This window comes from Cannabis sativa, chromosome 2 (assembly GCF_029168945.1).
Source record: "Cannabis sativa cultivar Pink pepper isolate KNU-18-1 chromosome 2, ASM2916894v1, whole genome shotgun sequence".
NCBI lineage: Eukaryota > Viridiplantae > Streptophyta > Magnoliopsida > Rosales > Cannabaceae > Cannabis > Cannabis sativa.
In genome coordinates, this window is record NC_083602.1 from 155357 (window position 1) to 171064 (window position 15708).

A 15708-nucleotide genomic window follows, 5' to 3' on the forward strand; every position below is an offset into this window, starting at 1 on the left:
GAGAAAAGAAAATATGATATGATATATAATGAATTGAATTGAATTGAATTGAATCAATAGGACACTGCCATCTAAAACTGCCTAATTGGATTTCTGTAATCTCATAATTCATAATAGTAATAATATGGATAAGAATAGGATCATTTTCCTTTTTGTACTATACTATTTCCATTTCCATCTTTATCTTTTTCCTTTTCCATGGATAAAATAATATGAAATGAATCTCATCTCATCTCATCTCAGGTACCTACCTCTTAATGTTTCTTTGCAATTATATATTTATTGTGTTGATGTTTGATGTGTCTTAACATTCTTTTGTTTAGATAACTAATTGGAAAAAAACCAATCTTTGGTTTGGACAAAGCAAAGGACAATGGCAGAAACTCTTCTATCTAAGGCTTATCCTCTCTTTAACAATAGACCCTTTTATGTTAAATCTACTCTCAATCCAAGAGGATTGATATTCCATCACCATCATCATCGTCAAGGCCTTCAGACTAGTGATTGGTATAGCAATAATAGTAATAGGTTGAGTTGTAAATGTGATAGAAAAATAAGAGAGAATAAAGTTAGTTTGATGATTGAGGATGAAGCTTGGAATTTACTAAAGGAATCCATTGTATATTACTGTAACAATCCCATTGGTACAATTGCTGCTGCTAATGATCCCAACACCACAACAACTCTTCTCAACTATGATCACATCTTCATTCGTGATTTCATACCTTCTGCAATAGCTTTTCTTTTGAAAGGAGACTATGATATTGTCAAGAACTTCATACTTCACACCCTTCAATTACAGGTACAACTCAACTCATACCAACAACATTAATAATTGCCATTTCTTTGTTTGAGTTTTGATTATTGTTTGTTTGTGTTTTATTAGAGCTGGGAGAAAACTATGGATTGTCACAGTCCTGGTCAAGGCCTCATGCCTGCAAGTTTCAAAGTCAGGACTGTTCCACTAGAATTGGAAGGTGATGATTATGCAACTGAAGATGTGTTAGATCCCGACTTTGGGGAAGCTGCAATCGGTCGTGTCGCCCCAGTTGATTCCGGTAAGTAAGTAGTTCAACTTCGTCACAAATAATGGCAGAAAATATATGATGGGAATGGGAGACATTGTTGCCCTCAACACTCTTAGTTAACGGTCTTTCTTTATAATCTCGGGCGGGAATCAAGTTTCCTTTCATGTACATCATACAAACCTCCAATTTCAAATCATACTTAAAATGTCGAACATTTTCTGTAAGGTTGTGTCAATTTCAACCATCAACATCATACTTCTTTCGCTTTTAAAAATTCTAATTCAACACCCCCAAACACTATAATAGAGTACAAGCACAAACACAGTTGAGAATGATCTTTCGGTTACAATTTAGGATTGTGGTGGATTATACTACTAAGAGCATATGGAAAAAGCTCTGGGGACCTGTCAGTGCAAGAGAGAGTTGATGTCCAAACAGGAATAAAAATGATTTTGAAGCTGTGTCTTGCTGATGGTTTCGATATGTTCCCGACATTGTTGGTCACGGACGGCTCTTGCATGATAGATCGTCGTATGGGAATTCACGGCCACCCTTTGGAGATTCAGGTAACTAACTTAACTGCTTTATGCAGTGTATGGTAAGATGTATGAGGTTTCATCTTAAAATTAATTGGCATGTCTGCGCTGTACAGGCATTGTTTTACTCGGCTTTGTTGGGTGCTCGGGAAATGCTTACACAAGAGGATGCATCATCAGCTGACCTCTTAGAGGCTCTTAACAACCGTCTAGTTGCTCTATCGTTCCATATCAGAGAATACTATTGGATTGATTTGAGGAAACTGAATGAAATCTACAGATACAATACAGAGGAGTATTCCTATGAGGCTGTCAACAAGTTCAACATCTATCCTGATCAGATTCCCTCCTGGTTGGTGGAGTTTATGCCGAGTAAAGGAGGCTATTTCATCGGAAACCTGCAGCCGGCTCACATGGACTTTCGTTTCTTTTCTCTTGGAAACTTATGGTCTATTGTGAGTAGTATTGCAACACTTGATCAATCAAATGCCATATTGGATCTCATTGAATCAAAATGGTGTGAACTAGTTGCAGACATGCCTCTCAAGATATGTTATCCTGCTCTTGAAGGACAGGAATGGCGAATCATAACAGGAAGCGATCCCAAGAACACGTACGTGCGCATTGTCTCTCTTCGCTACAACCGATCCGCCCTTGTCAATTCTTCATGCTCTAACTTGGTTTTTTGTTGCAGCCCTTGGTCTTACCACAATGGAGGTTCTTGGCCAACATTACTTTGGCAGGTAAAAACTAACTTGAGATGATGATGATGATTGAAGTACCTCATATATCTTTTGTTAGAGTTCTCTAAGATTTTCAAGTAGTTAAGCTAACTGAAAAATTTAAAAGTGGTTTTTTGTTTTTAAAATTGTCTTTTTTAGAATTGAGAACAGTAGTTTTTAAAATACAAGACGTGTTTGGCTAATTTTTTCAAAAACTCTAGTAAAAAATCTTCAATATTCCACACTTTAACACGAACTCACCCTCACCACAACCACAACACGAATTTTGGACTTCGACCTCAGACCCTGGCCCCAGACCAAGCCCCAGACCAAGGCACGGTCTGGGTTCGAGGCTGAGTCCAAGGCAGGAGTTCGAGTTCAAGGCCAAGGCAGGGGTTCGACTCGGACTTCGGGTCTGGGGTCTGAGGCTGAGGTCGGGGTCCGCATTCCAAACCCGGATATGTGAGAGAAAATATATAAAAAAAAATATACATTAAACAAAAGGATAAAAATTATTTTTGAAATAAAAAACTATTTTTTGATTTTTTATTTTTTCTAACTCAGATTTTTTGAAAAATGCTTTTAAAAAAATTTGGTCGAATACCCTATTGGTTTTTAAAATGTAATTTTCTTTTTTTAAAAAGTGAAAACAATTTTTAAATTGTGAAGTTAAACACCTTTTAAGATTCAGGCTCTTAACCTTCATCTAGTTCTTCAAACAAATAAAGACTTTTCACTTATAAAGCAAAAGAGAAATTTGAATAAGGTTTCTAACCATCTTGATATTGGTTTGATTGTAGATTTTCTAATCATAAACTTAATAAATTCTCATCACCAAGTTCTCTATTTGTTATCTTCTCATGAAACTAATAGATACTATTATTTTGGATTGACTCAGCTTACTGTGGCATCTATAAAGATGAATAGACTTGAAATTGCCAGAAAAGCCATTAAGGTCGCTGAAAAACGTATTGCTAGTGACAAGTGGCCTGAATATTATGACACCAAGCAAGCGCGATTTGTTGGAAAGCAGGCACGCCTATTTCAAACTTGGTCGATCGCTGGATATCTTGTGGCAAAGCTCCTTCTTGCCGATCCAAGTGCAGCAAACATACTTGTGAATGAAGAAGATTTGGAGCTCGTGAATGCGTTCTCTTACATGATCAGCGCTAATCCGAGGAAAAGGCGTGCATTGAACAAACATAGCTTTGTTGTATGAAAGTGCATGTGTGTTTAATGAGGTTTTATAGTGAAGAGAGATGCCTCAACAATTTTGAGTAAAGTTGCATCCAAGACATAAGAGTTGAAATTATAGAAAATTCAAGATTGAGTTCATCATGATAGCCCAAAATTTCATTGGAACATATCAAAACAAGGGTTGTTGGTGTTGGTGCTAAAACAAAACTTTCTGCTAAAAAATTCCAATTTTTGTTAGTATTACATTTGAATAATGTCAAGTGAGGTGAAGTGTTGTTTTAACGTAAATAATAAAATGGATATGATGAAAAACAATGAATAAATCATCCAATATTTGTATTGTAGGCAGAGACTTTGATTAGGTCATTTTAATTTTCTAATTAAGATAAAATACAACACAACAATCCCCTGAATATTGATGATGCAAATAGATAATAATAATAAAATGAGTTAAAAGTAATATATATGATTAGCAAGAATAGGAATAGGAATAATTTGATCACAAAGCCAAAACTAAGGAGTGACCAAAATTGACATTATGTTTTGTTTTGTTTCTTTTCTTGCTTAGATGTTTTTGTTCTCTGCCAATATGCTATCAAGCAATGATTCACAAGCATCTTCAAGTATATCCAAAACCTGTCACAAATAAAATAAATAAATTTAATCCTCCATACCTTAGCTTAGCTTTTTCTATCAATTCAATTACAACAAGTGTAAAAACAATGAGAAGAAGAAGAAAAAAGGTCAAGAGAATTTGAGGGTCTAAAAAATGCTAAGGGACAGTGTCAAACACTACATGTGAAGTGGCATACCATTAATATCAGGTTCCATACATTTTAATTTAATAAGTAATATAATAAGAAACTGCCAATCACTTACAATCCAAAGTTTTCGTATCCTATTTGTGAGGCTTAATATTTGAAATACAACATAGAACATATACCCTCTGTTTTCTTCTTTTTCTTCGTGCCAAATAATCAGAAGAAATGACTTTTTTACCATAAAACGAAATCTTCTCCTCTTCACTCCCTTACATCGGTATCGGTATGGTATTGGAAGTGCCCAATACCAATGCTTAATACCAAAACTCATCTAACTAACTACTCATCAATATTATATATACATACATAATAGAATTAGACACAATAATCTTGTTTTGTTCGATTTCAATAGTAATACAAAATAAATTACCTTGTCAAAGCCTTCTTGTCCACCATAATAAGGATCTGGAACTTCTGTTTCATCATGTCTCTTACAATAAGAACACATTAACTTAACCTGCATCCACCAACCAATTTTGCTAAACTAACAATACCAAACTCCAAATTTTGCTAGAATAACCTCATTCAATTCAATTTAAGAAATTTGAATAAATAGAGGTGGCAATCTGGGTCAGACACGATAACTAGACTCGAAACTTGCACAAAACAAATAAGTTTGAGTTATTTTTGAGTTGACAAGCGTAACTCAAAAAATGACACGATAATAAGCTATGCGAGAGTCTACACTCTTAAATTTAGTATATTTATTACAATACAAATTACATTTTTTTTTTTTAGTTGAATAAGACAAACATATTCATAAAAAATATGTTATAACAAGAATGTAAACATATTAAGCTTATTATAAAATATGTTAATGAGTTGAGAAATTAATCAAAATTATGCATAATTTAAACGGGGTTTGAATTTGACATTTACTTATAATACTAAAAACGACACAAACACGAATTTCCACTCCTAAATTCAATTCAATTAACATAAAAAAAAAAGAGCAAAGTTTGAGTTAAGAAAAAGAAGAAGACCTTGTTATGAGCATCCTCAGGCAAAGGGTCTTTAAACTTCCACCTATTAAAAGCTTCAATTATATCATCTACACAAAACCACAAAGTTCATTCCTTTTTAGTCCAAAACGACAATAAATAACCAGAAACGACAATCATATAAAATCAAAAGGCAACCTTTATTCTGGTTATCCATGGCGAGAATCAAATCAAAGTCGACAAAATCAGAGGGTCGGATTGGTCTTGACAATGAAGTTATGCGAATCCCTCGGCTCTTAGCGGTTCCCCTCATTCTGGGGTCTGCTTGGCTTCCCTCGTGGTAATTAATGGTGCCGGCTGAGTCAATCTTGAACTTGGATTCCAAACCCCTTTTCTTGACCAAATCGGTGAAGACTCCTTCGGCAGCTGGGCTACGGCAAATGTTGCCCAGACACACAAAGAGAACAGAGAAGGGTTTGGTGTCTGTGTCTGTTTCTGTAGAAGCCGCCATGGACATGGAAGCACCTGCTGATGATGATGATGATGAGAATTGGGATTTGGAATGGAGAGATGGGAAATGGGTATGAGTAGGAAGAGGAAGAAGAAGGAGGAATGGAGATGGAGAGAGAGAGGGGTAGAATGGTAATTGTGGAGTTGTTGTTATTGTTGTTGTTGTTGGGTTCAGTCTGTATTGGAAATGTAATGCCTTCATTTTTGAAGAATTGAAGAGACCCAAAATTTGGATGATTTAAATTTAATAAATAAATGGATTTGGATTGGCAAAGCAACAAAATATGTCCACAAAAATGGGCCACTAACATAAATACTTATTTTTAGTGGAAGATTTTTCTTTGGCCAATTATTATTAATAAGCGTAATCTGTCACGTATTCATTTAAAACGATTGACAACTGATAATTTATGCATCATCAAATTAAAGATGTTATTAAAGTGCAAACATAAATACCTAAGTTTTGGAGGACACATCCCAACAAATCTTTTCACTTTTTAATTTCATTTTGCCTCCCACATTATATCCTAAATTCTAGTAATAATAATTATTACATTATTTTAGAAGCAAGAATACTAGTAAGTGTGGTAATCTGGTTCCAACATGATAATTCGATTCGAAACTCGCACGAAATAAACAAGTTTGAGTTTGTAATAAATAAATTTAAATTAATTTCAAGTTGACACGGCTAAGATCAGATTAGGTATAAACAGTTCAAATTTTAATTTTTGACACGATTAATAAATGAGTCAAGTTTAGATTTCACATTTGTTTTTAAACTAAAATCTTGACACGACACATGAATACGAATTGCTACTCCTAAATTTTAGTTCATTGTAAATGCCTAAAAGCCAACTGTTTAACTTAAACTATGCCAATAAGAGATACTAAAAAGTTTAGGGAATTTGTGAATATGATGTTATGTTACAACAACAATGCACAAAAAAAACATATATCAATCAACAAAGTTGTTATAGAACAAAAGCAGAATTTGGTTTTACCATTGTTGATTGTGTTGCACACTCTTAACAAAATCAGACTACAATACATAATGACTGACTTTGTATCAAAAGTATGTTTCTTGTTTCTTGCTTAAGAAACATAAAAGTACAATGAAAACTGACTTTGTATAGAATCATAAATCATATAAGAATATTAAGATTGCACTGACAATAATGAATAAAGGTAAGACCCCAATTAGTGAAAGAAATTTAATTTGGCTTGGGTCACCTTCTCATGCTACAAAATTTATTATTACACAATCTTCCCAAAGGACAATCCAATAGAATAATTATAAACCAAACTCAAGAACAAGGCATCATTTCCAATACTAGAGCACCAGCACATCTCAGAGCTCGTTAAAAACAGCGAAAAGATCACCATGGATGTAATCATTATCAACCAAGCTGACCAAGAAATAGCTATTCTCCACCTGAAAGATCAAAACACAAACACAATCGAGTTCATGTCATGCTTGAACAGAACAGAACATAACTTAACAGTGTAGCGGGAAAGAAAGAACCAACCAACCTCTTCGAGAATTTTTCTAGAAGGGTCGGCCTCATCAGAGTACAAGCGAGCCCATCCTCTAGACCAGATCTCAAAGGCCTCATCCTTCCATACCACAAAGCTGGTAGGATCCACAACAGTTGGCTGAATAATTTCCTTTCCAGGGAACACTCCCCATGTTACAGCATTCACACAAGTTCCATCAACATTTGACAACCAGTGTCCTTGTTTGTTCACAGCCATGTAGGTTAGTGATGGGAAACCCCTGCTGCATTTCTCGACAAGGGCGTTCAACAAATCCTTACTGCAAAAAAACTCAAGATATGCCTTCTGATACACATATCCTCCTGGCCCACCCCATCCTATTTGAACAAACAAACTCATGTTATGTTAGCCATGGGAGTAAGTACTGATATCCAGATAACATTATTAACTGCTTGCTTACCAACTATTGGGGAATCAGATTTTTCAGCGTTTATTGCCGGTTGGCTATTCACAGTCAGAAAACCCTTTCCATTAATTTTCACCAGCTGTTCATTTATGATCTTTGTCTCAGGCTGAAGTCCATCTAATTCTGACCAAGGACTGCTTTTCAACTTTCCAAGACATAATTTCTTGAATTGCTGATAAGTAAACAATACAGTACAAGACATAATATGTTACCATTTGTTAAAATTAACTTGCAATAAAAATAAGAATAGCTGCAATTCATTCTGCTAAGGGAAACAACAAACACACCTCATGAATATCTTCTACACTCTTCAAAGGGATGTTCCATTCTTCTGCAAGTTTTTTGTCACGGGAACGTGGTCGCATAAACTGTTGTGGAAAAGAATATGTAACACAGAAATTAACTAATTAAAAAGACAGAAATAAAAACTAAAGAAACCATCTAGACAAGCCCCATATGTGACATGACCATCAGGCTTCGTGGGATTAAATGCACAATCAGAGTTGCATACTAGACCTCCCTTACGTAAAATAGCTAATTTTGTAGCAATTGATACTACATATAACTTGAAAAAAAAACTATAGGTGCAGCAAGTTTGGACAGTCAGCATGGCTATTAATGAACAGAACAGATATTTATGGTACTAGGAATTTTCAGTGACATACCTGATAATCAGTTAGGGCCCCATATGAAGGATTGCGAGAATCCCCCCATCGTCCTTGTGGGTACTGCTCCCAGCCAGAAGTCCTTGATATGTAGCTCTTCGGGCGGTTTGCCCTATAATTATCGGAGAGAAAGATAACAGTCTCAATATTTGACAACTAAGCACTTAGCCAAAAGGGGAAGTTTGACAAATTGCCTACCAGAATATCGGGCGGACATCTTCTTTGACACGGAAAACATTAGCAGGGCGTCTCCAAGGAAGGGGCCTGGATATTTTGCGTTCCTCAATCAAGCCAAGATTCTGCCAAGATATGATACTAGGATATTATTAATAATCTAAACATTGGCATTTCAAAATCATTCCAATGTGCAAAACCATAAGGATTGAGAAATAACCATTAGTATAGCCAATGCTGATTTCTCCATGTTAAGAGTGTAAAGATGCAATGTTTTTATGCCACTGGCTAAAATCTTCTTGCACATTTCGGTTCCAAGGTGAATTCCATACGCTCTCACAGCTTCATCATTGTCCTTAATAGGCTCCAGGGCAGCAGTGACCTCAGATGGTATCTATAATGAATGAACATATAAATCCAAAACATCATAAGCATTGGCTTGTTAGCACTTATGATTTCAGTTCAATTAGCAATAGGAGCATACCCTTGTTTTGCAAAAGCCAGTCATGCGTATAAAGCCTTTGTAGTTGTTGATGGGCATAATTCCAGGAACAATGGGACAAGTAATTCCCATTTGGCGACAGTCATTGACGAATTTCAGGAAAATGTCGGTGTCATAGAATAGCTGAGTGACTATCAAATCAGCTCCTGCATCAATCTTTCTTTTCAAATAAGCAAGATCGTTCTGGTATGCTTCCAGTGAAGCCACGCCATCAGGGCCAATTGCATCCGGATGAGCCTCTGGATAACCAGCAACAGCAACACCAAAGTAGTCACCATACTTGGCCCGAATATGCTCAACCTGGAGAGATGAGATAATGATTGATTGAATTACATAGATAGAGATCAATGGGGATAGATATCATGAATCATAGATGGGGGACATGACATACGAGATCAAGAGCACAAGCAAAGCCGCCTTGGATTTGGACAAACTTGTCCTGGCCGTGAGGAGGGTCACCACGGAGAGCAAGGACATTCTGAAGACCATTGGACTTGATGGTGGAGAGGGCATGGTCAATCTTGTCTACAGGCATGTTGGTGCAAGTGAGATGCATCATGCTCTCAACGCAGACAGTGTTCTGCATTCGGTTGGCAATGTCAAGGGTAAGATCGGCGGTGGAGCCTCCAGCACCCCAAGTAATGTCACAGAAGGAAGGGCCGTGGGCAACCATTCTCTCCATCCTCTCGAACAGGTTGTCCACTCCTTCCTCAGTCTTGGGTGGGAAGAACTCGAAGGAGAACAACACCTTGTCATTGCTACGCTCCTGGATCTTGTCTATCACCTTCATCTTTCCCCCTCAATTAAAACCAATCAGCTATAGCAAGTACAGTCAAATAATACCAAAATAAGTATCAATCAAGAAAAAAAGAAAAAGAATTCTCATTTGATACCAGATGAAGGTACCAACCAAAAATGACCAGAATCCACCAAAAAGGGTAACATAAAAATCCATCAAAACATTAGAAGAAAGATTTCATAGACGGTTGGTATGTAGTATGTACTATGCAGTGAGATGGGTTTGTTGACCAAACTGACAACAAAGAAAGCACGGTTGTAACAAACAACAATAACATGGTGTTAGTATAGTTGAGTCAGCTTGTTGAGTTAGTTATCTGTTATAACTAACTTTGTAACTGTTTTCTAAAGTCTGTTACGTTTTAGTTTTCTCTCTTCCTCTTGTATATAAACACATTAAGAATTGTCAAGAAAAACAAGTTCTGGTTTTAACCTTTCATACACTCTGTTTCTTTTTTCTCTGGTTCCTTGTTACTCTGTTTCTCAAGTTTCATATTCTGAAACTCTACATGGTATCAGACGCCCTTGACTAGCGTCATCAATGGAGTCTACCTCCTCCGATCCTGCTCCGGCCACCAGAACTTCTGCCTCTGCAATGCCAAACCAGTTGCACTCCAACTGGAATCCCTTCTCTCACTCTCTAACCTCTGTTTTGACTGTTAAACTCGATCGTACTAATTTTCTTTCTTGGAAATCTCAGGTGATCCCTACTGTGATCGGACATGATCTGGATGAGATTTTACTTGCTGGTACTCCTCCTCTGCAAAATCTTTTAACCGGAGAACCAAACCCTGAGTACAATCAGTGGAAAAGAAAAGATCAATTGCTCCTGTCATGGCTCCGATCGTCCATGTCCGAAGGTGTTCTTGCCTCGGTGGCGTGTTTCTCCTCCTCCCACGCAGTCTGGCGTGCACTTGAACAGAAATTTTCAAGTCAATCTAAAGCAAGACTGCTTCAGCTCAAGAATCAGTTCTCAACGATTCGCAAAGGAGGTCAAACTATATCGGACTATGTTGATAAAGTCCAAGCCATTGCCGACTCTCTTGCAGTGGCCGGCTCTCCGATTCTTGATCAAGATCTCATCCTGCAGCTACTCAATGGTCTCGGACCAGAGTACGATCCTGTCGTCTCAGGGATCACTGCTCGTAGTGACTCACTGACCTTTGAAGAAGTTCAGGCACTATTACTCTCCCATGAGAGTCGCCTGGAACATCACAGCTCTCTCACAGATCACTCCATGAAGCTTCAAGCCAACATAGCATTCACTGGTTCAAGAACCAATGCTTACCGCCCACCTCAATTCTCCAAAACTGGTGCCCGATCTAACTTCAGGAGCCATAATCCCCCAAATCGACCTTTATGCCAGTTGTGTCTCCGTTATGGCCATACAGCACCAGTTTGTCATTATCGTTTTGACAAAAACTGGGTTACTCCTAAACCTGGTTCATCCACAAACCCTCCAAATCAACCTCCTCCCAAAGCCTTCCTTACAGAGCATGAATTTGACTACGATCCTCAAGCCTTTGCTGCATCTTTTGTGCCTGACTTTGGGGATGACTCAGGCTGGTTTGTGGACACGGGGGCTACCAATCATGTAACAAATGACATTGGCCATCTTGATTCAGCAACTGTCTACCCAGGATCAGAAGGGCTTGCTGTTGGTGACGGTAAGAAACTCCTCATCTCCAATATTGGTCTTGCCTCCTTACCTGCATCTAATAGCCAATCTTTAACATTACAATCTGTTCTTCATGTACCTGCAATCACTAAGAACTTAGTTAGTGTATCTCAACTAACTAATGATAATTTTGTGTTTCTTGAATTCCACAAATCATGTTGCTTTGTCAAGGACAAGCAAACAGGGAAGGTGTTGCTCAAGGGGACTCTTAAAGATGGACTTTATGTGCTAGAAGAATGCTCACAAAATTCGACTAAGGAAAGGCAACAATGTGGTGTGTCTAGTGGTCATTATCCTACTGCTATGAGTTGTACAAGTTCTTTACAGTTTCCCAATGTAAACAACAACATTATGTGTAATTCAACTCAGATCAATAAAGCTAATGATTTTCCATCTCATTCCTATCCTCCCACTGTGTTACAGACTAATACCACTACTGACATAAATGTTTGGCATCACAAACTTGGCCATCCATCTCCCACTATTCTCCAAAAGATACTTACAAATATTAACCACAAAGCCAATACACAATCCCTTTCCTTTTGCCATGCATGTCAACTTGGCAAGAGCCATAAACAACCATTCTCTAGCACATATTCCAAAGCCACTCAACCCCTTGAGCTCATTCATACAGACCTATGGGGACCATCCCACATCAAATCCAAAGATGGTTATCTCTACTATATTCATTTCATTGATGATTATAGTCGATATACCTGGATTTATCCACTTGTGCAAAAGTCTCAGTCCTTAGACATCTTTGTCAAATTCCAAGCAATGGTAGAGAAACAGTTCAATTTACCTATCAAGAAAGTTCAGGCTGACTGGGGAGGAGAATACAGACCTTTCTCGCGGTTCTTGAGTGACCAAGGAATCCACTTTCAACATCCATGTCCCAAAACCAGTGAGCAAAATGGGCGTGCAGAGCGTAAACACAGGCATATTACAGAAATGGGGTTAACTATTCTTGCTCAATCTGGTTTAGAATTCAGCTACTGGTGGCATGCATTCCACACTGCTGTATTTCTCATAAACAGGTTGCCAACACCTGTCCTTAACTACAGCAATCCAATGGAGACTTTACTGGGACAAAAACCTGACTATACCTTCATCAAACCTTTTGGATGTGCCTGTTATCCACATCTCAGGCCATACAACAGGTATAAAATGGAGTTTCGAACTCAACAATGTGTTTTCCTTGGATATTCTTCTTCACACAAAGGATATCTTTGTGAAAATCCTGAAGGAAGGCTATTCATTGCACGACATGTGGTTTTCAATGAAAAATTGTTTCCTGCATCTATAAAGCACCAACCAGTACAGGTAACTTCAGACCATGCTTTTCCTTTTGCTCAGTTCTCAGTTTCTAATAATAAACCCTGTACTAGTACCCCCTATAACACTCCTCACCATGCTTCTAATATTGACCCTGCGTGTCATGTACCTGCTGCTTTCCCAACCACTCAACCAACCACTGCAACAGTTGTACCTCCTACCTCGAATACAGCTACTGATCTTGCACTTGTCCCTGTCAATACCAGAAATAACAATACCCCTCTACCAAACACTGAACCATCTTTTATACAACAAAACATCTCTCCTCAACCACCAGATATTACCATTCCTCCTACAGAAGCACAAAGTGTAAACCCACCTGTAGCCCTGCCTGCCCCTACCCGAACCCATCCTATGCGCACAAGACTACAAAATGGCATCTCCAAACCCAAATCCTACATAGCTACTAAACATCCTTTACCTGAGTCTTTATTACCCTCTGAACCAAAGTCCTTGAAAGCAGCCTTAGCCGATTCTAAATGGCACAATGCCATGAGTAATGAGATCTGTGCTCTGAAAAAGGCAAAAACATGGAAGCTAGTTCCCTATGAGCCTCACATGAATGTCATTGGTTGCAAGTGGATTCATAGGGTGAAGTTGAATAAAGATGGGTCCTTGAACAGATATAAGTCAAGATTAGTTGCCAAGGGTTATTTGCAAGAGGCTGGGATAGACTTTGAGGAGACATTCAGTCCTGTGGTTAAACCCACAACTGTTCGAACTGTGCTATCCTTGGCTGTTACACACAACTGGAATGTATCTCAATTTGATGTTAGTAATGCTTTTTTGAATGGTCCATTAAATGAAACAGTATACATGTGCCAACCTCCAGGATTTGAGGACTCTACTCACCCTACTCATGTGTGTAAGTTGGAAAAAGCTTTATATGGTCTTAAGCAGGCCCCACGTGCTTGGAATGATAAATTGAGACAAACTCTTGTCTCTTGGGGTTTTCAAGGTTCTAGAGCAGATAGTTCTTTGTTTGTCTATGGGACAGGAGCTAATATTGTGATCTTATTGGTATATGTCGATGACATATTAATTACAGGTCCCAACACAACTCTCATCTCCAAACTTATCTCAGATTTGAATAAATCCTTCTCCTTGAAAGATCTTGGTCCTATACATTATTTTTTAGGAGTTGAGGTTTATAGAGATCACTCTGGTATGTACCTGTCTCAAACGAAGTATATCACTGACTTGCTGGTGAAATTGCACATGGAGGGAGCCAAAGCAAGTCCTAATCCTACTAGCACAAGTGTTAAATTGTCCTTAGCAGAGGGGGAACCATTTGAAGACACCAAACTTTACAGAAGCACCCTAGGTGCCCTGCAATATCTGTCTCTTACCCGTCCTGATGTGGCCTTCATAGTCAATAAGCTTAGCCAATTTCTTCATGCTCCTACATCAACCCATTGGGAGGCATGTAAGAAACTGCTAAGGTATTTGAAAGGTACTATAAAAGATGGTCTTTGGCTCAAACCATCATCTGCTATGACTCTCCAAGTGTATTCGGATGCTGATTGGGCGAGTTGCTTGGATGATCGTCGATCTACTGGAGGATACTTAGTGTTCCTAGGGGACAATCTAGTGAGTTGGTCGGCTAAGAAACAACAAGTAGTAGCCAGGTCTAGTACAGAGAGTGAGTTTAGAGCATTGGCTAATGCTGCAGCAGAACTTAAGTGGGTTCGATCACTGTTGTATGAGCTTCAAGTGTCCATAGATCAGCTTCCAGTCATCTGGGTGGACAATCAAAGTGCCACTGCCTTAGCAGCCAACCCTGTATTTCACGCACGATCCAAGCACATCGAGATCGACCTTCATTTTGTCAGAGACCAAATACTTGACAAACAAATTTCAGTTCGATATGTCCCTTCTTTGGATCAAGCTGCTGATGTTCTGACCAAGGCTTTATCAACAGAGAGATTTCTATACTTAAAATCCAAACTAAAAATGGTGTCCACACCATTTAGTTTGAGGGGGGATGTTAGTATAGTTGAGTCAGCTTGTTGAGTTAGTTATCTGTTATAACTAACTTTGTAACTGTTTTCTAAAGTCTGTTACGTTTTAGTTTTCTCTCTTCCTCTTGTATATAAACACATTAAGAATTGTCAAGAAAAACAAGTTCTGGTTTTAACCTTTCATACACTCTGTTTCTTTTTTCTCTGGTTCCTTGTTACTCTGTTTCTCAAGTTTCATATTCTGAAACTCTACACATGGTTTCAAAACTTGATAAGAGCTATACTATACAATACATGATTAAGTTAAGAATGTGAGATATCAGATAAAAGCTTACTGGAGTTTCCCTATGATGTGAGGTGTTAACTTAACAGTGAATTCGTTGTACTACTATCAAATCAAATCAAACCAAATCAAATCAAATGTATGAAAGACTAAAACTTGTATTGATTTGGTTGCTCATTCATTCATTCATTGTTAGATCTGAGATGAAATCTTATACAAAGGAGAATTAGCTAAAGTTAAAGTTAGGAGTTGTATATGTATTATGTATATATACAATACATGAAAAGGTAAAGTTAGGATTAAATGATTATAGAATGGAAATGGACACAGAAAAAAGAGAAACCTTTTACGTTGGAATTGGGAGGTGAGTGGGGAGAGTTGCTTGCCGACAGCCAAAGAAGAAGACGAGACGATCTCTGATCTGATCTCTCTGTTATTATTACAGTTGAAGACGTAGACAACGTACCAATTTGGGTTGGGCTTCTTTATTTGGGCCTCATTCGGCCCAATTACAGTTCTTAATCAATAATAACATTTTTATTTTATTTTTGGTTAAATATACAGTATATGGGATTTTATGAGGTTTGTTTGCTTATT

At 37.8% G+C, this 15708-nt stretch overlaps 3 protein-coding genes across 7 annotated transcripts; 1 reads left to right on the forward strand and 2 right to left on the reverse strand.

Annotated features, from left to right (window-relative positions):
- Positions 1 to 7: 7 nt before the first annotated feature.
- LOC115719427 (alkaline/neutral invertase E, chloroplastic) lies at positions 8 to 3621 on the forward strand. The gene is made up of 7 exons (XM_030648477.2): positions 8 to 243; positions 324 to 802; positions 887 to 1058; positions 1383 to 1594; positions 1681 to 2177; positions 2259 to 2307; positions 3185 to 3621. Exons 2-7 carry the CDS (start codon positions 374 to 376, stop codon positions 3503 to 3505), a joined length of 1680 nt encoding a protein of 559 aa, XP_030504337.2. The 5' UTR covers positions 8 to 243; positions 324 to 373; the 3' UTR covers positions 3506 to 3621.
- A 215-nt stretch (positions 3622 to 3836) lies between these two features.
- LOC115719429 (uncharacterized) lies at positions 3837 to 6015 on the reverse strand. 2 transcript variants are annotated; one of them, XM_030648478.2, is made up of 4 exons: positions 5444 to 6015; positions 5288 to 5355; positions 4675 to 4761; positions 3837 to 4119 (listed from the first exon to the last, which is right to left on the reverse strand). In XM_030648478.2, exons 1-4 carry the CDS (start codon positions 5955 to 5957, stop codon positions 4048 to 4050), a joined length of 741 nt encoding a protein of 246 aa, XP_030504338.2. In that variant the 5' UTR covers positions 5958 to 6015; the 3' UTR covers positions 3837 to 4047. The 2 variants fall into 2 exon arrangements, with proteins under 2 accessions (XP_030504338.2, XP_060965712.1); XM_061109729.1 differs by lacking the exon at positions 3837 to 4119 and having other exon boundaries at positions 4267 to 4761; positions 5444 to 6005.
- Positions 6016 to 6729: 714 nt separating this feature from the next.
- Positions 6730 to 15604, reverse strand: LOC115719426 (methylenetetrahydrofolate reductase (NADH) 2). 4 transcript variants are annotated; one of them, XM_030648474.2, is made up of 10 exons: positions 15455 to 15604; positions 9448 to 9873; positions 9039 to 9356; positions 8775 to 8948; positions 8579 to 8679; positions 8381 to 8492; positions 8003 to 8083; positions 7710 to 7887; positions 7286 to 7626; positions 6730 to 7187 (listed from the first exon to the last, which is right to left on the reverse strand). In XM_030648474.2, the coding sequence occupies exons 2-10, from the start codon at positions 9844 to 9846 to the stop codon at positions 7104 to 7106; spliced, it is 1788 nt and encodes a 595-aa protein (XP_030504334.1). In that variant the 5' UTR covers positions 9847 to 9873; positions 15455 to 15604; the 3' UTR covers positions 6730 to 7103. The 4 variants fall into 4 exon arrangements, with proteins under 4 accessions (XP_030504334.1, XP_030504335.1, XP_060965709.1 ...); XM_030648475.2 differs by having other exon boundaries at positions 15462 to 15548; XM_061109726.1 differs by having other exon boundaries at positions 6730 to 7626.
- Between the last annotated feature and the right edge of the window lie 104 nt (positions 15605 to 15708).

Coding starts and splice junctions, on each gene's coding strand:
- LOC115719426 (XM_061109726.1), bottom strand. CDS start 9,846: ATGAAGGTGATAGACAAGATCCAGGAGCGTAGCAATGACAAGGTGTTG. Junction 8,949..9,038: donor CTGGCTTTTGCAAAACAAGG/GTATGCTCCTAT, acceptor CATTCATTATAG/ATACCATCTGAGGTCACTGC. Junction 8,680..8,774: donor CAGCATTGGCTATACTAATG/GTTATTTCTCAA, acceptor ATATCTTGGCAG/AATCTTGGCTTGATTGAGGA.
- LOC115719427 (XM_030648477.2), top strand. CDS start 374: ATGGCAGAAACTCTTCTATCTAAGGCTTATCCTCTCTTTAACAATAGA. Junction 1,059..1,382: donor TGTCGCCCCAGTTGATTCCG/GTAAGTAAGTAG, acceptor GTTACAATTTAG/GATTGTGGTGGATTATACTA. Junction 2,308..3,184: donor GGCCAACATTACTTTGGCAG/GTAAAAACTAAC, acceptor GGATTGACTCAG/CTTACTGTGGCATCTATAAA.
- LOC115719429 (XM_061109729.1), bottom strand. CDS start 5,957: ATGAAGGCATTACATTTCCAATACAGACTGAACCCAACAACAACAACA. Junction 5,356..5,443: donor CATGGATAACCAGAATAAAG/GTTGCCTTTTGA, acceptor GGTTTTGTGTAG/ATGATATAATTGAAGCTTTT. Junction 4,762..5,287: donor CTGAGGATGCTCATAACAAG/GTCTTCTTCTTT, acceptor TGGTGGATGCAG/GTTAAGTTAATGTGTTCTTA.